We start from the raw sequence: 24,718 nt of genomic DNA, 5'->3' as shown, positions 1-24,718 counted from the left end.
CAGATTGGGTTTTGAATGGAAAGAGACTACAGATGAGTTTCTTTTAGTCCTGTTTTCATTAGTGGGTGTTAGTCTAAAAGAGTTTGTAAATGACAGTTATATAATCATATTAAAAGAAAAGACGTGGGGACACGGACACTGTAGAAGGAATAAACTTCAATTTAGGGTGTTTTGTCATTTCTGAGTAAATCTTAACACATGTTCCATAGAAAAAGGATGTAAGTCATTGCAGACGGTGGAACTGCCTATCCCTTCTAGGAAATAAGGACAATAACGATTGAACCACACACAGAATTTTATCTTACCACTCGAAATTGTAAACCTAGCAAATACTGGTAGTTACCTCAGGGCTGCAAAGGACTTTCTTGTTCTACTGGGTAGTACACTTGTCTATTACTTAAATTTGTTATAATGAACATGTATTTTGTAATGAAATTTTTTTTCACTAGCAGGTAATTCAGACAATTCACAGAAGAGCATTTCATCAGTCTTTATAGTCATCTGCACCTTAAAGATGAAATCATTCTTTGAATCCATCGCGCTATGTGGATCAAACTGAGCTGAAGGCTAGAGGACAGACAGGTATGTTATTTAGAAGTTGCAGCTGGGAGCACGTGCAGACATGTTAACGAATCGCTGGACTGCCCCTGAGAGCGTTACATTAGCTTTTGGAATTCCCTTCATGCTTGTCAGGATGCACTGAAGAGAAGGGTCTTTGGTGCCACCGTGTCCCCCAAATAAGGAGATAGTCCTGCGCTTTGCAGCAGCTGCACTGAGTCCCATTTGATAGGCGGCTTTCCATGGGGAGTGTGGGGGGGTGTGGGGGGTGCATGGCGTCCAGCAGAGCGCCTGTTGCTGACGCTAAGGCACTATCACCGACCACTAGGACTCCTTCCCTGCATATTCACTCCCTTGAATTTCTATAAAGTTACATTTGTCAACAACTCATGGTACACCAGAAGGACACGTTTCCTTTGGAGACTCAGGCAAGGAAACACTTGTCCTTTTTAAAGTTTATGATGCTAAAAATATATAGAATGCATCTGAATAGTTGAGATTTACACTGTTCTTTGATCCTGCTGTGATAAATGCTTTAGTGAACTAATTAGTAATCCAACAGAAATCAAAGGAGGAAGTAAAAACTGCCCAGGTAATCCTCTCGATCCAAGAAGTATCTGCCAGGTGACGGAGCGGGTGTCTGCCCTCACGCATGGATGCCCGTCCCGCACCCCGCGCGCTCACGCGGTGCCAGTCTCTGCTGCCCGAGGGTCACCGGGATGCGAGCGGCTGGAAGTCTGGGAGAATTTCAGCCACCCTCCGACGGAGTTGCTCTCGCCTTTCTTCTTTTATTCTTTCCTCTTTCATAAATTTCACAAACTTCTTCCATGTCTCAAATGTGACCCAGAGAATCCTCCTTGAAACAGAAAAGGAAAAAAAGTTAAACGCACTACGGAAAAGTTGACTTTCCATCTGAAGTATATTAAAAACTGTAGAAGAATGATTCTTTGAATACAGTGTTATATAAAACATACAGAGAGCAAAATTGGAATTCAGACCGAAATGCTATGAAAAGGGTTGCCTGGGTGGCTCAGTCGATAAGCATCTGCCTTCGGCTTAGGTCATGATCCCAGGGTCCTGGGATCAAGCCCTGCCTAGGGCTCCCTGCTCAGCAGGAAGCCTGTTCTCCCTTTCCCATTCCTCCTGAATGTGTTATCTCTCTCGCCGTGTCTCTCTCTGTCAAATGAATAAATAAAATATTTTTAAAAAGAAATGCTATGGGGGCGCCTGGGTGGCTCAGTGGGTTGAGCCGCTGCCTTCGGCTCAGGTCATGGTCTTGGGGTCCTGGGATCGAGCCCCGCATCGGGCTCTCTGCCCAGCAACGAGCCTACTTCCTCCTCTCTCTCTGCCTGCCTCTCTGCCTGCTTGTGATCTCTCTCTGTCAAATAAATAAATAAATAATCTTTAAAAAAGAAAAAAAAGAAATGCTATGAAGAAAATAAAGTGGCAAAATAGGATGGAGGGACTGATAGATCATTTTTATTTCCCATCAGGCAATCAGGGAAACCCTCTGTGAGGAGACATTTGGGCAGAGCACCCAGGGGCCTGTGAAAATGCGGCCCATGAGACACCCTCAGGTGATCTGATCAGAGCCTGTGTCTTATGCTCGAGACAGGACCCGTGGACCAAAGACTCTAGCAGCCAGAGCCCTCAAGGAAAAGATGCTGGAGAAGCAAAGGCAGCACCACAGTTACAGGGTCTGAGGCCCAGGTACTTAGATGTACAGACATACCTCTTTGTGTCGCACTTCGCAGATACTGCCTTTTTCATAAACTGAAGATCTGTGGCAGCAACCCTGCACTGAGCGAGTCTGCCGGCACCACTTTTCCCAACAGCATCTGCTTACTTCATGTTTCTGTGTTGCATTTTGGTAATTCTCTCAATACTTCAAACATTTTCATCACCACGGGTGTCTGTTGCAGTGATCTGGATCAGTGACCTTTGCTGTGAACACTGATGTTGGGGGCATGAACCACGTCCACATGGGACAGCAAACTTAACTGATAAATGTGTGTGTTCTGACTGCTCGACTAGCCGTTCCATCTCTCTCCCTCTGCTCAGGCTTCCCTAGTCCGAGACGCAAGGATATTGAAATTAGGTGAGTTAATAACCCTGCACTGGCTTCCATGTGTTAAAGTGAGAGGAAAAGTCACACATCTCTCACTGTAAATCAAAAGCTAGAAATGATTAACCTTAGTGAGGAAGGCATGTCAAAAGCCAAGACAGGCCAAAAGCTAGGCATCATTTGCCAAAAAGCCAAATTGTGAATGCAAAGGAAAAGTTCTTGAAGGAAATTAAAAGTGCTAGTCCACTGAACACACAAATACTAAGGAAGCAAAACAGACTTATTGCCGACATGGAGAAAGTCTAAATAGTCTGGATAGAAGATCAAACCAGCCATGATATTCTCTTCAGCCAAAGCCTAATCCAGAGCAAGGCCCGAACTCTTCAATTCTAGGAAGGCTGAGAGAAGAAGCAGCTGCAGAAAAGCTGGAAGCCAGCAGAGGTGGTTCATGAAGTTTAAGGAAATAACCATCTTCGTAACACAAAAGTGAAGGGGCAGCAGCAAATTCTCCAGAAGGTCTGGCCAAGGTAATTCATGAAGATGGCTACACTGAACAACAGGTTTTCATTGTAGATGAAACAGTCTTATTGTGGAAGATGATGCCATCCAAGACTTCGTAGATGTCGATGCCTGGCTTCAAAGCTTCAAGCCTCTAACAAGAGAGTCAAGCCTGACTCTCTTGTTAGGGGCTAAGCAGCTGGTGACTTGAACTGAAGCCAGTGTTCCTTGACCACTCCAAAATCCAGGGCCCTTAAGAATTCTGCTAAATCCACTCTGCCTGTGCTCTATAAATGGGACAACAAAGCCTGGATGACAGCACATTTGTTTACAATATGGTTTACTGAATATCTTAAGCTCACTGTTGAGACCTATTGCTCAGGGGAAAAAACAGGTTCCTTGCAAAACAGGACTGCTAACTGACAATGTGCTTGGTCACCCAAGAGCTCTGATGGAGATGGACAACGAGATTAATGTTTTCATCCCGCTAGCACAATATCCATTCCGCAGGCCATGGAACAAGGAGTCATTTTGACTGTCAATTCTTTATCATTTAAGAAATACATTTCTTAGGACTATACCTCTCATAGATCGTGATTCTTCTGATGCATCTGGGCAAAGTAAATTGGAAACCTTCTGGAAAGAATTCACCATTCTAGCTGTCATTAGGAACATTCATAATTCATGGGAAGAGGTCAAAATATCAACATTCCCAGGACTGTAGAAGAAGTCAATGCCAACCCTCATGGGTTGAGAGGTTCCAGAATGGAGTGGAGCAAGTAGCGCAGATGTGGGGGAAACAGCAAGAGAACTAGAATGAGAAGTAGAGCCTGAAGATGGGGTTAAGCTGCTGCAATCTCACGCTACAGCTTTAATGGACGAATGGCGGCTCCTTATGGATGAGGAAAGAAAGTAGTTTCTTGAGATGGAATCTTCTCCTGGTGAAGATTGATGACGTGACAACAAAGGATTTAGAATATTACATAAATTTAGTTGATAAAGTAGCAACAAGGGATGAGAAGATTGATTCCAATTTTAGAAGAAGTTCTGCTGTGGGTAAAATACTACCAAACAGTATCGTATGCTACAGAGAAATTGTGAAAGGAGGAGTCAATAGGTGCAGTAAACTTCACTGTTGTCTTTTTAAAGAAATTGCAGCAGCCACCTCCACCTTCAGCAACGGCCATCCTAATCAATCAGCAGTCTTTAACATGGAGGCAAGACCTTCTGTCAGCAAAAAGATCAAGACCCCCTGAAAGCTCAGATGACAGCCTTTTTAGCAATAAAGTATTTTTAAGTTAAGTATATACATTGTTTTTTTTTAATTTTTTTTAAAGATTTTATTTATTTATTTGACAGAGAGAAATCACAAGTAGGCAGAGAAGCAGGCAGAGAGAGAGGAGGAAGCAGGCTCCCTGCTGAGCAGAAAGCCCGATGTGGGGCTCGAACCCAGGACCTGGGATCATGACCTGAGCCGAAGGCAGCGGCTTAACCCACTGAGCCAGCCAGGCGCCCTATACATTGTTTTTTTAAAACATAACTCTATTGCACATTTAATAGTATAGTATGAACATAACTTTCAAAAATACTGGGAAATAAAAATTCATTCAACTTGCTAATTCTGACATTCGCTTTACTGCAGTGGTCTGGAACTGAGCCCACAACATCTCTGAGGTGCGCTTGTGCCTACTGTTTAAAAAGCCCTCTGGTAACATCACATCCAACAAGGAATGCCACCACCCTTGAATTTTAGTTGAGAAAAGATTATATTAATGTCAGGTTCTGGAATCACGGTTCTGGAGGATCCCAAGTTGAAGTGAGATTATCTGCTGTCAGAGGGGAGACCCGCAATGGCCTTTTAGGGTAACACAACTACGTGCACACTAGGGCTGTGAAGGTAAGCCAGACAATCTCTGCCCAAAGACGGAGTCACCCTGGTGAACAGATCACTTCAAAGCAGTGAGGGGCCGTCATGGTGGAGATACGCACCGGGTACTCCCCCAGTCTGGTAGTGAGGGGCATCACAAGTCTTTGAAAGAGATGATCTGAACTGAGTTTTGTCAGACAAAAGGCTTTTTCTAGAAGAGAACATGTCTTGAGTACAGGCAAAAGAGGCAAGAACAGCATGGTGTGTGTAAGGAATTACAAGCAAAGTTATGCGGCTGAAACAAAAATGTAGAGTAGCTCAGTTTGTATTTTCACAACTCGAGGCACAGATGGGATTTAGTCTAGCTTCTTGACCTTCTCAAGAAATCCTGGAATGCATCACAGCCCCCATTAACTCTATGGCTAATGGCTATATGCTGTTTCTGATAATGTTGATTTTTGTTGCTGGAAGTTAAAACCTAAAAGGCTACAAGGAGTGGAGCTGCTTCAAATTGGCTTTCTTCCTTCATCCATCCAGGCCTCCACTGACAGCCACCCGTCGTCGGCTATCTGCCCACTCCGTCCTCACCCGTCTCTCACTTTTACCTCTGTTCACAGTTCTCCTGCCTACCATCCCACTTTCTGACTTCTATATTTCATCTCCTACTGTTCTCCCCTAATGGAAATGCTGTGCCCCACTCCCGCAGAGGAAATCTTCCCAGACTGTCATTGCTGGCATTTATGTTTCCCTCTTCAGAACTCCTATAGCACGTGGTCTACTGAATTATGAGAGCCAGACACCATGTTATTGGGTATTTTTTTATGCTTGGCAAGTATGTTTTGATAGATGACCTGTGGATGTTTTATGTAATAAATGTGATTTAAGTCACAACATAAGAGTTCTGAACCTGTGGTCCAAAAACTCCTTGACATTTTATATAACACTGTATGGGATGAGCATAGGGGAATATCTGGGGGTCTTGGTATATGACTTATTACTGTGAAGGGGCCTATGACTCCAGAATGCTTCAGAACTATAGTATTGAGGCAATATTGGAAATAAACAAGTACTTCTTTTTTTTTATTTTTCAAAGATTTTATTTATTTGACAGAGATCACAAGCAGGCAGACAGAGAGAGAGAGGAAGGGAAGCAGGCTCCCTGCTGAGCAGAGAGCCCGATGTGGGGCTCGATACCCGGGCCCCTGGGATCATGACCCGAGCTGAAGGCAGAGGCTTTAACCCACTGAGCTGCCCAGGCGCCCCACAAGTACTTCTTTGTTGCTTGTTACAGTCTTTGTTTTAAAAGTGTATTTTGTCCCTCATAGGTATTTCTACCCCAGTTTTCTTTTCCCTTCCTTTTGCAGGATAAATGTTTGTCCATCCCCTCACTTTCAATCTTTCAGTGTCTTTAGGTCTGAAAGGAGTCTCGTGTAGGCAGCATATAGATGGGTCTTGCTCTGTTATTCATTCTGTCATCTTATGTCTTTTGACTGGAGCATGTAGTCTATTATATTCAAAGTAATTATTGACAAGTATGTGCTTATTGCCATTGTTTTATGGTTATTTTTGTCGTTGTTTGTTCACTTCTTCTCTTGCTCTTCTCTCATGGTTTGTTGGCTTTCTTTAGTGATATACTTGGATTCTTTTCTCTTTATTTTTTGTGTATCACATGTTTTTGGTATCATTAGGTTTACATATAACATTTGCTGCATATAGTGGTCTATATTAAGTTGATGGTTGCTTAAGTTTGAACTCATTATAAAGCCATAAATTTTTACTTCCTTCTTCCCCCAACCACCATGTTTTAGATATATGGTATCATACTTTACATTCTTTTATTCTGTGACTCTCTTGACCACCCCCTTTTTTTTTGTATTCTTTGTTTCAGAGGGGCAGGTCTGTGATTCATCAGTCTTACACAATTCACAGCACTCACCATAGCACATACCCTTTCCAATGTCCATCATCCAGCCACTCCATCCCTCCCACCCCCCCTGCCCTCTAGCAACCCTCAGTTTATTTCCTGAGATTAAGAGTCTCTTATGGTTTGTCTCCCTCTTTGGTTTCATCCTGTTTCATTTTTCCTTCCTTTCCCCTATGATCCTCTGTCTTGTTTCTCAAATTCCTCGTATCAGTGAGATCACGTGATAATTGTCTTTCACTGATTGACTTATTTCCTCTGCATAATACCTTCTAGTTCCATCCACACTGCTGCAAATGGCAAGATTTTGAGTTTTTTGGATGGCTGCATAGTATTCCATTGTATATGGAATACTTCTTTATCCATTCATTTGGTGATAGATAGCTAGGCTCGTTCCATAGTTTGGCTATTGTGGACATTGCCGCTATAAACGATCGGGTGCACATGCTCCTTCGGATCACTACGTTTGTATCTTTAGGGTAAATACCCAGTAGTGCAATTGCTGGGTTGTAGCATAGCGGTATTTTCAACTTTCTGAGGAACCTCCATGCTGTTTTCCAGAGTAGCTCCACCAGCTTGCATTTCTAACAACAGTGTAGGAGGGATCCCCTTTCTCTGCATCCTCGCCAACAGCTATCATTTCCTGACTGATTAATTTTAGCCATTCTGACTGGTGTGAGGTGGTATCTCACTGTGGTTTTGATTTGTATTTCCCTTAAGCCAAGTGATGTAGAGCACTTTTTCATGTGTCTGTTGGCCATCTGGATGTCTTCTTTGCCTAAATGTCTGTTCATGTCTTCTGCCCATTTCTTGATTGGATTATTTGTTCTTTGGGTGTTGAGTTTGATAAGCTTTTATAGATTTTGGATACTAGTCCTTTATCTTCATGACCGATTTTTATATATATACTTAATTTTATTGCTTTTGTGCTTCCTACTTTTCTTATTCCTGATTATGGTCTTTCCTTTCCACTCAAAGAATCCCCTTTAACATTTTTTGTAAGGCTAGTTTAGTGGTGATGAATTTCTTTAATTTTTGTTTGTCTGGGAAACTATGTCTCCTATTCTGAAAGATTAGCCTTGCTGAATAAAATATTTGTGGTTGGAAATTTTTTTTTCAGCACTTTGAATATATCATGTCTTCCTTCTGATCTGCAACGTTGCTGAAAAATCAGCTGATTCCCTTATATGTAACTTTTTTCTTGTTGCTCTTAAAACTCTCTAGCACTACCTTTTTGCTATTTTAGTTACCATGTATTTTGGTGTAAAAAGAGACAAAGAAGGACACTACATAATCATAAAGGGAACAATCTAACAAGAAGATCATTGTAAATAACTATGCACCCAACATGAGAGGACCCAAATACATAGAGCAGCCAGTGAACATAAAGGAAGTAATTGATAGTAATACAATAATAGTAGGACACTTTAACATCCCATTTATATCAATGGAAAGATCATCCAAACAGAAAATCAACAAGGAAACAATAGCTTGGAATGATACATTGGACCAGATGGATCTAATAGATACATTCAGAACATTCCATCCTAAAACATCAGAATACACATTCTTTTCCAGTGCACATGGAACATTCTCAGATCAGATGTTAGGACACAAAGCAACTCTCAACAAATCCAAAAAGATCAAAGTCATACCATGCATCTTTTCATTCACAAGAAAAAAATCTGGAAGTAACGAAATACATAGAGGTTGAATAACATGCTCCTAAACAATGAGTAGGTCAACCCAGAAATCAAACAGGAAATCAAAAAATACACGGAGGCAAATGAAAATGAAAATACAATAGTCCAAAAATCTTTGGGATGTGGCCAGAGCTGTTCCAAGAGGGAAGTTTATAGCAACACAGGCCTACCTCAAGAAGGAAGAAAAACCTCAAACCTAACCTTATACCTAAAGGAGCTAGAAAAAGAACAAACAAAACCCAAAACTAGTAGAAGCAAGGAAATAATAAAGACTAGAACAGAAATAAATTGAAGGTAAAAACAAAACAAAAAACAAAAAATGCCACAAGAGAACAGATCAATGAAACCAGGATCAATGAAACTGGTTCTTTGAAAAGGTCAACAAAATTGATAAACCTTTAGCCAGACTCATCAACAAAAAAAGAGGACTGAGAAATGAAAGAGGAAAAATAATAACCAATACCACAGAAATATAAAGGGTTGTAAGAGAATATTATGAAAAGCTATATGCCAACAAATTGGACAACCTAGAAGTAGATAAAATCCTAGAAACATATAACCTCCCAAAACTCAAATAAAAATTTGAATAGACCAGTTACCAACAATGAGATTGGATCAGTAACCACAAATTCCCAACAAACAAAAGTCTAGGACCAGATGTCTTCACAGGGGAGTTTGACCAAACATTTAAAGAGAAGGTTAAGACCTATTCTTCTCAAACTATTCCAAAAAATAGTAGAGGAAGGAAAGTTTCCAAATTCATTCTATAAGGCCAGCATTACCCCAATACCAAAACCAGATGAACACACTACAAGAAAGGGGTGCCCAGGTGGCGCAGTTGGTTAAGCATCTGACTCTTGATCTCAGGGTTGTGAGTTTAACCCCTACATTGGCCTTCAGGCTGGGCATGGGTGGAACCTACTTAAAAAAAAAAAAAAGAGGGGCACCTGGGTGGCTCAGTGGGTTGAAGCCTCTGCCTTCGGCTCGGGTCATGATCCCAGGGTCCTGGGATCGAGCCCCACATCGGGCTCTCTGCTTAGTGGGGAGCCTGCTTCCCTCTCTCTCTCTGCCTGCCTCTCTGCCTACTTGTGATTTCTGTCTGTCAAATAAATAAACAAAACCTTTAAAAAAAAAAAAAAAAAAGAGGCACTATAAAAAAGAGACCTATAGGCCAATGTCTCTAATGAACACAGACACCAAAGTCCTCAACAAAATACTTGTAAACCTAATCCAGCAATATATTAGAAAAAAAAATCATTTACCACAATGAAGTGGGATTTATTCCTGGGATGCAAGGGTGGTTCAATATTCACAAAAGAATCAATGTGATACATTGATTAGAGACAGGATTAAAATCAGAGACAGGATTAAAAACCACATGATCATTTCAATAAATACAGAAAAAGTGAAAAGTATTTGACAATGTACAACATCCATTCATGATAAAAACTCTCTACAAAGTAGGTTTAGAGGGAACAAACCTCAACATAATAAAGGCCAGATATGAAAGAAAGGAAGGAAAGAAAGAGAGAGAAGGAAAGAACAAAAGGCCATACATGAAAAATCCACAGCTAACATCATACTCAATAGTGAAAGATGGAGAGCTTTCCCCCTAAATCAGGAACAAGACAAGGATGCCCACTCTCACCATTTTTATTCAACATAATACTGGAAGTCCTAGCCACAGCAATCAGATAAGAAAAAGAAATAAAAATCATCCAAACTGGTAAGGAAGAAGATAAAACTTTCACTATTTGCAGATGACATGATATTACCTCTAGAAAACCCTAAAGACTCTACCAAAAAATTAGTAGAATAAATGAATTCATAAGGATGCATAATACAAATTCAATATACAGAAGTCCATTGCATTTCTATACACCAGTAATGAAGTAGCAGACACAGAAATTAAGAAAACAGTTCCATTTACAAGTGCACCAAAAATAATAAAATACCTAGGAATAACTTTAAGGAGGTGAAAGACCTGTATTCTGAAAATATAAAACAGTGATGAAAGAAATGGAAGATGACACAAACCAATGGAAAGATATTCCAAGCTCATAGATTGGGAGAACAGATATTGTTAAAATGTCCCTACAACTCAGTTAATCTACAGATTAAATGCAATCCTTATCAAAATACCAACAGCATCTTTCACAGAACTAGAACAAATAATCCTAAAATTTGTATGGAACCACAAAAAAACTCCATATAGTGAAAGAAGTCTTGAGAGAGAACAAAACTGGAGGTATCACAATCCCAGATTTCAAGATAAACTACAAAGCTGTGGTAATCAAAACAGTACGGTACTGGCACAAAAGTAGAAACACTGACCTTTGGAATAAGATAGAGAGCTCAGAAATAAACCCATGATTATACGGGCAATTAATCTTCAAAAAAGGAGGTAAGACTATGCAATGGGAAAAGGACGGACAGTCTGTTCAACAAATGTGTTGGGTAAATTGGACAGCTACATGCAAAAGCAAGAAATTGGACCACTTAATTACACCGTACAGAAAAACTTAACATGGGTTAAAGACCTAAATGTGAGAACTAAGACCATGAAAATCCTAAAAGAGAGTATAGGCAGTAATTTCTTGGACATCAGCCACAGCAACATTTTTCTAGATAGGTCTCCTAAGGCAAGGGTAACAAAAGCAAAAATAAACTATTGGGACTACATCAAAATAAAAAAACTTATGCAAAGGAAACAATCAACAAAACAAAAAGACAGCCTACAAAATGGAGAAGATATTTGCAAATGATATATCCAATAAGGGGTTAGTGTCCAAAATATATAAAGAACTTATACAACTCAACACAAAAAAGCAATCTGATTAAAAAATGGGGCAGAAGACATGAAGATGTATTTCTCCAGAGAAGACATACAGATGGCCAACCGGCACATGAAACATCACTCATCGTCAGGGAAATGCAAATCAAAACCCTAAGAAATAACAAGTGTTGGCAAGGATGTGGAGAAAAAGGAACCCTTGTGCACTGTTAGGAATGCAAACTGATGCAACTGCTGTAAAAAATAGTATGGAGGTTCCTCAAAAATTAAAAATGGAATACCCTATGATCAGGTAATTCCACTGGGTTTTTTAAAATTTTTTTATTTTTTTATTTTTTAAAGATTTTATTTATTTATTTGACAGAGATCACAAGTAGGCAGAGAGGCAGGCAGAGAGAGAGAGAGGAGGAAGCAAGCTCCTCCTGAGGAGAGAGACTGATGCGGGGCTCGGTCCCAGGACCCTGGAATCATGACCTGAGCCGAAGGCAGAGGCTTTAACCTACTGAGCCACCCAGGCACCCCTCCACTGGGTATTTACTCAGAATATAAAAACATTAATTTGAAAAAATGTAAGCACCCCCATGTTTATTGCAGCACTGTTTACAATAGCCACATATGGAAGCAATATAATAGATTAAGGAGATGTGGTGTGTGTGTGTGTGTATTATACGAACATAACATACACACACACACGCACACACATACATATATATAATGGTATATTATTCAGCCATAAAACGAATGGAATCTTGCCATTTGCAACAACATGGATGGATCTAGAGGGTAGGTATAATGTTCAGTAAAGTAAGTCAGAGAAAGACAAATACCGTATGATTTCACTTATATGTGGAATTTAAGAAGTAAGAAAGAGACAAATAACAACAAAAAACCCCCAGAATTTTAAATACAAAGAACAAACTGGCGGTTGCCGGAGGGGAGAGGGGTATGGGGATGGGTGATACAGGTGAAGGCGATTAAGAGTGCATTTACTGTTTAAGAAACAAAACAGATGAATACAGGGGAAAGGGAGGAAAAATTAGATTAAAAACAGAGAGGGAAGCAGTCCATAAGAAACTCTTAACTATAGGAAACAGAGCGTGGCTGGGGAGGAGGTGGGTGGGAGGAGGAATGGGATAAATGGGATAAATGGGTGATGGGCATTAAGGAAGATACTTGATGTAATGAGCACTGGGTATTATATGCAACTGATGAATCACTGAACTCTACCTCTGAAACTAATCTATGTCAACTAAATTGAATTTAAATTAAAAATAAAAAAGTTTAGCAAAAAGTACACATTTATTCTGTTAAAAGACTCACAGTGCACATTTATTAAAGGCTCTGAGATTTCTCTAATAAGCCCCTTTAATTTTCATTAAAGAGGTGCACTTATTGTTATGAGCACTGAGTAGTGTATAGAATTGTTGAATTACTATATTGTATATCTGAAACTAACACTGCATATTAATTACACTGGAATTAAAACAATGAGGATAATAATAGTAATTGCTCAGTCATGGAGATGTCATTTATCCAGTGCCATCACATATGTGAAACCAATAGAACAGTATCTATAATATTAAAAAAAAATCTACTGGTTCATGCAAGAGGAGCCGGACAAGCACACAGCTGAGCTCTCATGGCAGAACTCCACAGGAAGTACCGATGATGAGACACTTAGGTCTGGCTGACATCTTGTCCCACCAAGTATAAAATTCCAGATTTACAGATTGTAACTCTCTATGTAATTATAAATTAATATATTAAGAAGTGATATAAATATGTAAGATTATACCTCATGTTCTTATTAGGATCATCTCAGTGTTACTGAAATTTTTAACCCACTGAGCCACCCAGGCGCCCCAGTGTTACTGAAATTTTTAGATGAGGCCTCACACTAATGTCTCTCCTTCCTTCCCTTTCCCCCACAACTTTTCTAGATAATATTCTTTAATTCATATAACACTGAATAAGAACTTGAATATCAATTTTTAAATGTTAAAGTTCCTTTTAAAAGACCCGTGACTAAACAATAGTGTCACTCCTGCAAGAAAATGCATCCATTCATTTACGGACCGAGTATCACAGTACCTGCTCTGCACCTGTACTGGGGATTACCACCACCTGGGAACACAGCACTGAGTAAGATGAGTAAGATGCGGCACTTCTACTGTTGGGAGGGACAGAGGATAAATAAATGTATAACTTCAGACAGTCTTCAGTGCTATGAAGAAAACAGGGTGGGACAGTGGCTTGACAGGGATATAGAGACTGGGTAGTCAGGGAGGTGCACTGATCAGGTTGTGTGAAAGCTCCAAGGAAGCCACGAGGTCTGTCTGAGGAGCCATGGAGGGGTCAGCCATGGAGGACAGAGCAAAGATGGAAGCCATCAAGTCCTGGCGATGATTTTTCTTTTTTTTTTTTTTTTTAAAGATTTTTTTTTTTTTTTTTTAATTGAGAGGGTGAGCAAGAGAGACAGAAGACAGAGAGTGCATAAGTAGGGGGAGGGAGAAGCAGACTCCTTGCTGAGCTGGGAGCCCAATGCAGGGCTTGGCTCAATCCCAGGACCCTGGGATCACGACCTGAGCTGAAGGTAGACGCGCAACCTGAGTGAGCCACCCCTGGTGATGCTTTTATATCAACTAGAAACTGACTGAGAATTTACTTCTTGTTGAATGCATGGATTCCCATACTGATTTCCTAACTTCAAGCCCTGCATAGGACCACTATCTTACTACTGTATCTTACAGTTTACAAACAAGACTGAATTAGAAAACTGGCGAAGAAGGTGGGTTACAGGAAGAAGAGAATGGTTTGGAGTCAGAAAGCCTGACTCAGAGCCCAGGCTCCATCATTTGGTATTTGTGTACTAAATCAATCTGCTACTTGCAGCTTCCGTTTCCTTGCCTGAAAATGGAAATCCTGACACTGCTCCCCTCCTCTCTGGGGTGTGTGAACACCCTCTCTGGCTGTCCTGCGCCACACTGGGCAGCCGTCCCAGTGAATCTCTCAGTCTGTACATGGCAGCTGAGAAACAGAAAGATAATAAAGGTGGACAAATAGGATGTTTAATAACAACACTTGAACAACAACAGTAAATAAAACATAGCTATTATTTGGGGGCTAAGCATGTGCTAAGTGAGGTACCATGTTACCCTGTTTAGTCTTCTCAACAATGCTGTTAGATTGGTTCTGTTGTTATCCCCATTTTACAAAAGAGGACTGGGAAGCTCTGAAGGGTTATTTGTCCAGGGTCATGCAGACCAAGTCTTAAACGTCAACCTTCAAAGGGAAGCATTTATTCAAAGGCAAGTCCTCTGAGTATCCTCACTCATTGCTTATTTTATTTTAGACCAAATTAGAATCAACTTGCTTACTGTTTTCCTGGCCCACAGATTTCAGTAACCTGTAAACAAGGGTGAATAGGGTTTGCTGGTGGTGGGCACCTTAGCGGCAAGACAGGAATGCTTTTATAAAAACCAGAAAGGCACATACAAGCAAATGAAAACAAAGGAACCAAAAATTAATCTGGGTGCAGTGAGTTAGGGGTCACTTCTCCAGTTAAAGAATAATCTTCCCGCCTCAGGGCGTGGAGGCATCTGCCCACCACATCATGCTCGTAAACAATGACTACTGATCATTAAAACACAGATCATTTGTTTACTCTCAAGGGAAAGTATGTAATGAAATTTATAACATTTCCATCCAAAATACTTAAAATTAGGAATCCAAGCAAAAATGTATATAAGAATAGCTTATTCCCTAAGGACACTGGCTTAAATAAGACATCACTGTATTATAAATATTAATAGGATGTATACCACGATTCCACTTCTGTAAAGTTCCAAACCAGGCAACACAAAATTATAGCCTCGAAGGCTGCATCCTTAGGTCAAAGTGAAAAGAAACCCAAGGATGTACTCATTATAAAAGTCAGGGGAGCCGTTTACCTTTGGAGGGAAGGGCAGGGCTTATAATTGGGAAGGAGCCTGTGGGGATTTCCAGGGGCCAGCAGTGTCCTATTTCTTGACCTCAGTGGTGGTGACATGGGAGTCCACTTGACAGTAATTCATTAAGCTGTATCTGTATGATTTAAACACTTTTCTCTATTGGTGGTGTATTTCAGAGTAAATGTTAAAGACTAAACTTCAGAGATAAACCTGTACGACTATTAGTCAGTACACTTTGCTCAGGTGATTCATGTATTTCTCATCATTTCACCCTCTGGATGCCCCTGTGAGGCAGAGAGGGCAGGCATCCTCTTCCCCCTCATTTTAAGATGGAGACCCAGGAGTTCTAGGGGTTTCCAAAGAGTCACTGGATGAGCTGGGACTCCCCCCGCTGTCTGGTTAGCTTCAAGTACCCAGCTCTCCCAACCCTCACCTCATCCATAAGCCATATCCCAGGCATAGAATACACTGTGGAAGAGTTATGAAGTCTGAGTGAATTTCCTCAGAAATCAGAACCTCACCTGTCATGATGTTCCACTGCAATCTCATGCTTGCTCTGGGAATCAATCTGGGCCTCCCTGACCATATTAAACCAGGCCCTGAATATCTTCTTCTGAAGAAAATGTACCCACAGTTTTTGTACTTGTTCCTCCAGATCAGTCAGGTACTGGGGATGAAGAAAGGAATAGAAGTGAGACAAATAATATCACAGACAAAGAATTAGAGCAAATAAACAGTACAAAAGAGAACTGCAACAAATACAAAAGAACAAAGGACACTGGGGGCATAAAGAGAAAAAGATAGCATGGCAGCCAAGATAATATCCTCTGCAATGTATTAAAAAAACAATGGAGCCAGAGGTGTGGAAACAGTTCTAAGCCTGAGGGGGTAGGTTTCTAGTAAAATCACTTAAGCAATTATGGGATAAGCAACAAGAAATGAGTATAAAAGCAAAAGCTGATGTAATGTTACATTAAGTTTATAAACAGTTTATGGCCACTCTGTGTGAAAAGTGTTTTACACTTAGGAAGAACTGATTTGACATTTTCATTTTCATTTCAAAGCAAGGAACTGGACCGACTATTCTATATTGTTCTTGGAAAAAAAAAAACCACAATAGTTACGGACATGTGGATTGCACCTAATTTTCTTACATAGGATTGAGCAAAGACATGTATTTAAAGCTTCCTTCCCTGTGTAGCCTTACCTGTAGCCAGCTCCGGATAACTCTCCGAAGCAATATTTGGCAATAGAACTGATCAGCCCGGGCTGTGTTCCTAGCCAGGATTTCCTGACTATACTGGAACCAGGACAGCAGGCATTTTCTCTGTAGAGCCAAAGAGTGATGTTCTTCAGCCACCTGGACAATTTTTTAAATGAGAAAAGCAATTTATTCCTTGTATGTTTAATCACTTAAGGAACTACACATCACCTTGGCAAATAATGCTATAAACTACATGTAGGCCACTATAGAGGGAATAATCTTAAGGGCATTCAGACTATGTCCTAAGAGCTCTGACTACTGACCCTATTTTATGGGGGTTTTAGATTCACATCATGCACAGCCTTGCAGCGCTGACTCCCCGAAGACCACAGTGACTGGCTGGTTATTAAGAAAATGGAATAAACCTCCAAAGCCATTATTTCACTTGCATCAAGTTTCAAAGTGTGTAGGTGATGATATTCTCAGTTTGTTCTCCTGGAGCTTGGACAGCAACTCCATAATAAACCTCTCTATTATGTACTTAACCACTGTCTAACTGAGGAAATGCCAATATTTTCAACTAGTTTTCTAGTATGAGCTGTCACCAGCACTGAAATTTAGACATTGTCAATAAACCACGAAAACATTTGATAGGAAAATAACATGAATAATTTAATGTCTTACCAACTTAAAAGGTTCAGAGAGAGCATCATTCTACCAAAATAAACATGTAACTCAGAGTTTGTGAATTTTACAAGGTAACTGTTGTATTCTTTTAAGAGGCAGGCAGGAAAAACCCTTCCCTCTCAATCCCATCCATACAATTACACCTTTTTCTAAGCCTTGCCTAACCAGCCAGCACCATAAATGGGAGTGATCCAAGTGAATCTCTTGACAGTCCTACTTATTGGCCCAAATGACCATCCAGGAGGCCATTGGGGCACTCGAAACCACTGTCTGGCCTGACTCATCCCAGTCTGGGAGCCAAAAGGCAAGGGGAGACTCCTACGCTTCCTGCTCTTTGTCCTCTGGGAAAACAGAGAACCAGGAAGAAAAAGATTATCAAAAGGTCTCAAAGAAGTTCTGAAATGGTTTTTGGATTAAATATCCTATAGATACATGAGTTTAAGGGAAAAAATGCTAAATAACTCTTCTGAAAAAATGTTACAAACAAGGCTGGGACTGTTTAACTGGATCTTTCTTTTTTCTTAATTTTGTTTGTATCCCTTCCTAGAAGCCAACTCAGATGGGTAAAGAAGCTACCCCTTCCTTTTACTGTGCTCCAGAACTTTTCCTTTTATTTCTTATTTTTTAACTTTCACCTAGTGGTTACCATCTACCTTACTACTCTGGTTCTACAGTTTAATGACATGCCAGAACCGGGTTGCTTTCCTGGACTGTGTTCCCAGGTGCTGGCTACACTTTGGCTTTGTAACCAATGTGCTATGTGACTTCTAAGGCTCAGTGCCCTTATTACAAATAGAAAGAGGTGGAGAGGACTGCTAACGCTCTAAAATTCTACTACCTTGATGTGACAGACTGAATAGTGGGCCCTCAGGGATGTACATGTCCTGATCCCTGGAACCTGTAAATATGTTACCTTCTGTGGTACAAGGGATTTTGCAGATATGATTAAGTGAAAGATTATAAAATGGGGAGATTATCCTGTATGATATGCAAGAGCCCTAAATATAATCACAAGAATGCTTGTCAGAGGGAGGTGACAGGGTCAGCATTAGTGTATGTGACCTGAAAGCAGAGAGAAGAGTGATTCGAGGAGGCAGCTGAGAGCAACAGGATGCTGGTGGCCACTGGAAGGTGAAAGAGACTCAGAAACAGATTCCACCCCCCTTGGAACCACCAGAAGGAAGGTGCCCTGCTGATACTCTGACCTTGGCCCAGCAAGTCCAGTTTTAAGTTAGTAAATGTGTTATTGTAAGTTGCTAATGTTGTGGTAATTTGTTTTAACAGCAATAGGAAGCGAATGCACTTGTTATGAGCTAGAGCAGTGATTCCCAAAATGTGGTGCTCAGACCACTCAGAATTCCCCAGGCTACTTATTAAAAAATGCAGATTCCCTGACACACACCAGCCAGCAACTCAGACATACCGAGAATACCTGGAGGTGAAACCAGGAATGTGCATTTTTGTAAGATCTCCAGATGAACGATAACAGGTTTTATGAACAGAAAAGTTTGGAAAGGCTGGTTTCAGATCTGTCTTCCTGTTTTTCTTTTAATTGGGTTTTTCTGTACTTAAAGCCTATAGTTGTCATTTTCAGATCAAACTCCTGTTTCTATTTTTTTATTTAAATAAAGAAATAGAAAAATTTGAATTTGGTTATTCACCCATAGATTCAATTTGTTTCAGCATTTTATACCTTTTTTGAATTTATTCAAATACTAGGACCAAAAAAGAAGAGCTGATAGGAATATAAGAATGAATCTTTCCATTCACTGTCTGCTTTTCCTTTGCGTATTAATAAATGACCCCCCCCACAATATACAAAAGCCAGATAAAACAAAACTAGAAGCATTCAGTTAGATAGCAAATGATCTTTGTAGTAGTGTACTGTAAGGAAATTTTCAGTTCAAATTTCAGATTTCATTTCCAGATTCATTCACTCAGAAGACTAGAGAGTCAGCCCTTCTCTCTCATTACAAGGAAAAAGCCACAGCAGCATAGCAAAGGCTCGGGGCACAGATGGATCCTCTTGCCCTCAGGCCAGATCACCACAAATGGCCTTCCTCAGCTGGTTTGGAATACTCAATAATTCCAGAACCACTGGTAAGGAGGCTGAGGACAAAAAAATCAGGGACAGAGGAAAAAAACAATTTTGGGAAGGTAAAAAGGTATGAAAAACAGGGAGAAAACAAAGAGAATGAAGAATGAATAGGCAGGGAGCCTACGTCACATTTCCAGAGGTATAATCTGCAGCATTACTCAATTTAGTGGGACTCATGATACTTGGTTTTCATAACCCAAAACGCTAGTTTTACTCTTCAATATTAACCTGGCCAAATGTGTAAGTAATAGTGGTCATACCTAGAATTACTGTGCTTATTTTAAACAATTCTAAAAATAACATCTCATCTATTTTGAGCTTCTGATCATTTAGTTTAGAGTGCCCTGCCCTATGCACTGGGTAAGTTTGAAGCTTACTGTTACTTGATTTTATATATCTCTGTGTGGCAGAGGAGGTTATGGTTCCCTATAATAGGATTACAGATCCCTACTCTTTGTATGTAATTTCATAATGCCCCTCAATGAAGTAGATGAACTTTTCCTCCCCTTAATGACCTTGAGTTTGTCTCTATGATTTGCTTCGGCCAATGAAATGTTAGTGGACCGGATACAAGGAGAGGTGTGGTGTGGGCTGTTTACGTCATTGGGCTTAGTTGTTGCACAGTAGACATTTGCCAGGTGAAAAGCACGGCCTGAATTACTGCTGAAGCCAGAAAGAGGCTGTGGAGAGACCTGAATGTAATCCACAGCTGGCCCACAGACGTGTGAGTAAGAAACAAATGTCTAAATTGCAAGCTGCTGATTTTTGAGGGCGTTATGCAGCTTTATTGAAACAGAAACCTAATACTTTATGGTAATTATTTCCTCTTTATGAGAAACATGGCTAAAATTGAGAGAGGCCTCTATTCATCTTACTTTGAAAAAGTCTTTAATAAAAAATCTACTCATTTTGTTTCCAACCTATGCAATTATAGAAATCTTTCTCTGTCTTGGAAGACCAAATCTGAACTCTTATCCAAAACAAAGAATTACATACACTTGGTTAGCTTTTATTTTTAGCTTTTAAATCACCAAGCAGCACTCAATTTGAATTGGGTGTTTATTCCATTTGAAAAGTCCATTTTGTAATTTTGGGAGGAAGTGTGTGACACCATACCTGGATGTTTTGCTTGTTTTGCAGTCTCAATCTCTTCCAAGGTTCCAGGCCTTTTCTCCTTAGCAACATCCTTTCATAATGTTCTTTGGCTACTGCTTCCAGCTGCTGGTTCCTCTTAATTCTCTTCTGCTTCTCTAGCTCTTTCTGGGAAAAATTAAAAAGTGAAAATGCTGAGAAGGGACCAAGATGGTGACATAGGAGGTCCTGGACTTCCTTCCAGCCTTGGATGCATTCAATGTATAGCTACATACAGAGCATTACCCTCTGTTAGAAATCTAGAAACTAGCTGAGTGACTCTTCCCTATCAGGTGAATGAGAAAAGCACCCATATCAAATTGGGTAGGAAGGACTGTAACACACTTCTGACATGAGCCCCATCCCTGGCACAGCACCATACAACAAGGAGGGAACTCCCAACTTGGAGCTTCTCTCTGAGGAATGAAGGGTTTGGACTGCATATCTGGCTCTTCATCTTTTAAAACAACTACTCAGGAAAAGGGCCATAAAATGACTGCCTCTGAAAGCCACTGGGGCTTGGGTCCATGAGATACACAAAACGACAGGAAACAAAGAAATGGTTCTTAATGGATGTGTGCGCACTTCCTATCCCCTTAGGGTTCAGCCCTGAAAGAGCAGACAAACATGCCCATCTCCCAGTCCCTCTGAAAGCGGTCTGACCGTATAGTAAGCTAATGCCTAAGGGTCCAGCTTCTAATTTAGCACACATTTAGGGGTTGGCTGTGGTCCTCCCCAAAGGAAGTGCCCTATAGACTCTTATTCTGCCTTCTCCCTCTAGCTCACTCCAATAAAACCAAACAACCAGCATCTCTCTGGAAGGAGCTTGGACACAATCTGGTTACCCAACATTTATGATTACCACTTGAGGGATGGGACCCTGGTTTGCTTGGCTCGGAAAGCCAGCGGAGCTTACATTTGTAAGTTCTACTGGACTGTAACAAAGAAGTAATTTTTAAATGGGTGTAGGAGCACCCTTCTCCCCTTGTGGGCTCAGTGCAGAGGGAGCAGGCAAAACACATCTCATAGTTTCTCCCTGGAAGAGGCTTAGTTACCCTACATTCCCAGCTGCTATTTGAGGGTACAGTGTTGTTGTTTTTTTTAAAATATATTTTTTCTTCTTTTCCTTTATTAATTATTTTTATTAACATATAATATATTATTTGCCCCAGGGGTACAGGTCTGTGAACTGTCACGTTTACACATTTCACAGGAGGGTACAGTTTTTTAATCAGCTTGGATCTAGGTGCTGACTGAGATTTTCCCCTTTGGGACACTGACAAGTATTGGTACAGCTCAACTACTGGGCGCTAAGAACAAAGACAACAGATTGGATGATAACAAAGGTTTGAGAGACAGTCAAGAACCTGGGTGAGGTTGACTGAGAAGGTTCATCTCCCACAAGAGACTGCTCTGTCAAGACTATGAGAGGTGGCTGCTTTACTTCATGTGCAGAAACCAACAGGAAGAGTCAAGAAAAGTAGAGAAACGGGAATATCTTCCAATGAAAGGAACAAGATGAGTCTCTAGAAATCAATCTTAATGAAATAAATGATTTACTCAATAGACAATTCAAAACAGTGATCATAAAAAAATGCCCACTGAGTAATGCATGAACAAAGAATTTCACCAAAGAGATACAAAATATATATTAAAAAACCCCCAAACATAAATCATATAGCTGAAGAATACAGTAACTTAACTGAAAAATTTGATAAAGGGTTCAACATCAGGCTATATCACGCAGAAGAAAGGATAAGCCAATTTAAAGACAGAGCAGAGAATTCATCCAATCAGGGGAAAAAGAAAAAAAGAATGAAGATAGCATAATGGACTGACAGGACATCATCAAGGGTAGAAATATATGCATTACAGGGGTTCCAGAAGAAAGGAGGGGGCAGAAAGCTTATTTAGAGAAATACTGGCTGAAAAATTCGCTGGGGAAAGAAACAGACATCCGTATCCAGGAAGCCCAAAGAATACCAAACAATATACATCTAAAGAGGGACGCACCAAGACAATTAAACTGTTAAAAGTTAAAGAAAAGTAGAGTATCAGCAAGAGAAAAGCAACTTGTTACATACAAGGGCACTCCCATAAGACAATCAACAAGTTTTTTTAGCAGAAACCTTGCAGGACAGAGGGAGTGGGATGATATATTCAAAGTGCTAGAAGAAAAAACCAGCCAAACAAGAATAGTCTACCCAGAAAAGATGTCCTTCACAATTGAAGGAGAAATAAAAGAATTTTCCAGACAAACCAAAGCAAAATAAATTCACTACCACTAGCCCAGCCTTACTCAAATCCCAACATTGAAAAGGACTAATTTAAGGGGCAACTGGGTAGCTCAATCGGTTATGTATCTGACTCGTGGTTTTGCCTCAGGTCATGATCTCAGAGTCCTGAGATCCAGCCCTGCATCAGGATCTCTGCTCATCCGGAGTCTGCTTCCCTGCCCCCTCTCTCTCTATGTCCCCTCCCCACTCGTGTACTCTCTCTCTCTCTCTCTCTCAATCTCAAATAAATAAATAAATAAATAAATCTTTTTTTTTTTTTTTTTTAAAAAGGGCTCTAAGTGAAGGACACTAGTTAGTAACATAAAAACATATGAAACTGTAAAATTCACTGGTAAAGGTATATATATATATAAATAATTTAATAGAAAATAATATGGTAATGATGGTAGGTGAGTCTCTTATAACTCTAGTATAAAGGTTAAAAGAAAAAGTATTAAAAATAACTATAATAATAATTTGTTAATGGATACACACTATAAAAGATGTAAATTGTGGGGTGCCTGGGTGCTCCAGTCAGTTGAACATCTGACTCTTGGTTTTAGCTCAGGTTGTGGTCTCAGGGTTGTGAGTTCAAGTCCCACATCGGGCTCTATACTCAGCATGGAGTCTGCTTCAGATTCTCTCTCACCCCCTCTGCCCCTCCCACTCATGCTCTCTCTCTAAAATAAATAAATAAAATCTTAAAAAAAAGGTTGTAAATTGTGACATCAAATACAAACTTTGGGAGCAGGAGTATAAAAATGTGGAGGTTTTGCATACATTTGAAGTTAGAGCTTAAAACAGACTGTTAAAACTACAAGACTTCTTATGCAAGCTTCACGCAACCACAAAGCATAAGCCTATAGTAAATAAATAAAAAAGATTAAGAGAAAGGAATCAAAGCATAACACTATAGAGAATCATTAAATTACAAAGGAAGAAAGCAAGAGAGGAAGAAAGGAATAAAGGAACTACAAAAGAGCTAGAAAACAGTTAGCAAAATGGCAATCATAAGCCACGCCTATCAATATTTTAAATGCACAAAGACTACGTTCTCCAGTGAAAAGCCATACATACAGTGGCTGAATGGAAGAAAAAAATCAGGATCCAAACTGCTGCCTATGAGTGGCTCATTTCAACTTTAAGGACACACAGAGACTGAAAGTGAAGTGATAGAAAAGAGATACTCCATGCAAACAGAAGCCAAAAGACAGTAGGAGTAGCTAGCCTTATATCAGATAAAACAGACATTAAGCCAAAGACTGTAACAAGAGATTTTAAAAAAGGTCATTTGGGGCGCCTGGGTGGCTCAGTGGGTTAAAGCCTCTGCCTTGAGCTCAGGTCATGATCCCAGGGTCCTGGGATCGAGCCCCACATTGGGCTGTCTGCTCCGCAGGGAGCCTGCTTCCTCTTCTCTCTCTCTCTGCCTGCCTCTCTGCCTACTTGTGATCTCTATCTGTCAAATAAATAAATAAAATCTTAAAAAAAAAAAAAGGTCATTATACCATGACAAAAGGGTTAGTTCATCAAGAGCATATAACAATTATAAATATTTATACACCTGTCTTCCTCCACAGTTCCCTTGGTTCTCCACTCCTCCTTCCCGTGGTGCTCAGTGGATCATGGTCAATCCTCCAGTGAGGTAGATCAAGATCAAAGCTGGCATGGCAAAGTGATTGGTCAAAGAAAAAATTATGCATGAAACAGAAGCAAAAGAAGAAAAGATTGAAAAAAAAAAAAAAAGAAAGATGAAGATGGTGAAAATCATTCAATTAAAAAGCAGGCAGAGATCCTATAAGAGTCCTAGATAATGATCCCAGATTGCTAGCACAGGTTGGAAGCCGCATATACTGATCTGCAGTTAGTAGAGAGTGGAAAAGACTTGCAAGAAGCTGAGGACTAAAAGGAGTGTGTTTAGTATTAGATTTAGTGAAGTTAGAAGCCTGAAGTTTTCTGTGTAGGGTGT

At 40.2% G+C, this 24,718-nt stretch overlaps 1 protein-coding gene and 1 pseudogene across 2 annotated transcripts in view; one reads left to right on the top strand and one right to left on the bottom strand.

The window, feature by feature from the left end:
• Positions 1–475: 475 nt before the first annotated feature.
• LOC111150446 (coiled-coil domain containing 191) overlaps positions 476–24,718 on the bottom strand; it is an 88,169-nt gene continuing 63,926 nt past the window's right edge. For both annotated transcript variants that reach the window (XM_022507917.1, XM_022507924.1), the window contains 4 exons: positions 20,462–20,605; positions 16,564–16,716; positions 15,878–16,023; positions 476–1,414 (listed from right to left, as the gene is read on the bottom strand). In XM_022507917.1, the coding sequence (XP_022363625.1) occupies positions 1,270–1,414; positions 15,878–16,023; positions 16,564–16,716; positions 20,462–20,605 (588 nt within the window). In that variant the 3' untranslated portion in view covers positions 476–1,269. The remainder of the gene's footprint in view (positions 1,415–15,877; positions 16,024–16,563; positions 16,717–20,461; positions 20,606–24,718) is intronic.
• On the top strand, positions 24,375–24,699 carry LOC111150459 (annotated as a pseudogene).

The sequence above is a fragment of the Enhydra lutris genome, unplaced genomic scaffold, assembly GCF_002288905.1.
Source record: "Enhydra lutris kenyoni isolate GAN:26980312 unplaced genomic scaffold, ASM228890v2 scaffoldscaffold2, whole genome shotgun sequence".
In the NCBI taxonomy this organism is placed as follows: Eukaryota; Metazoa; Chordata; class Mammalia; order Carnivora; family Mustelidae; genus Enhydra; species Enhydra lutris.
This window is presented reverse-complemented; position numbering and strand designations above follow the sequence as displayed.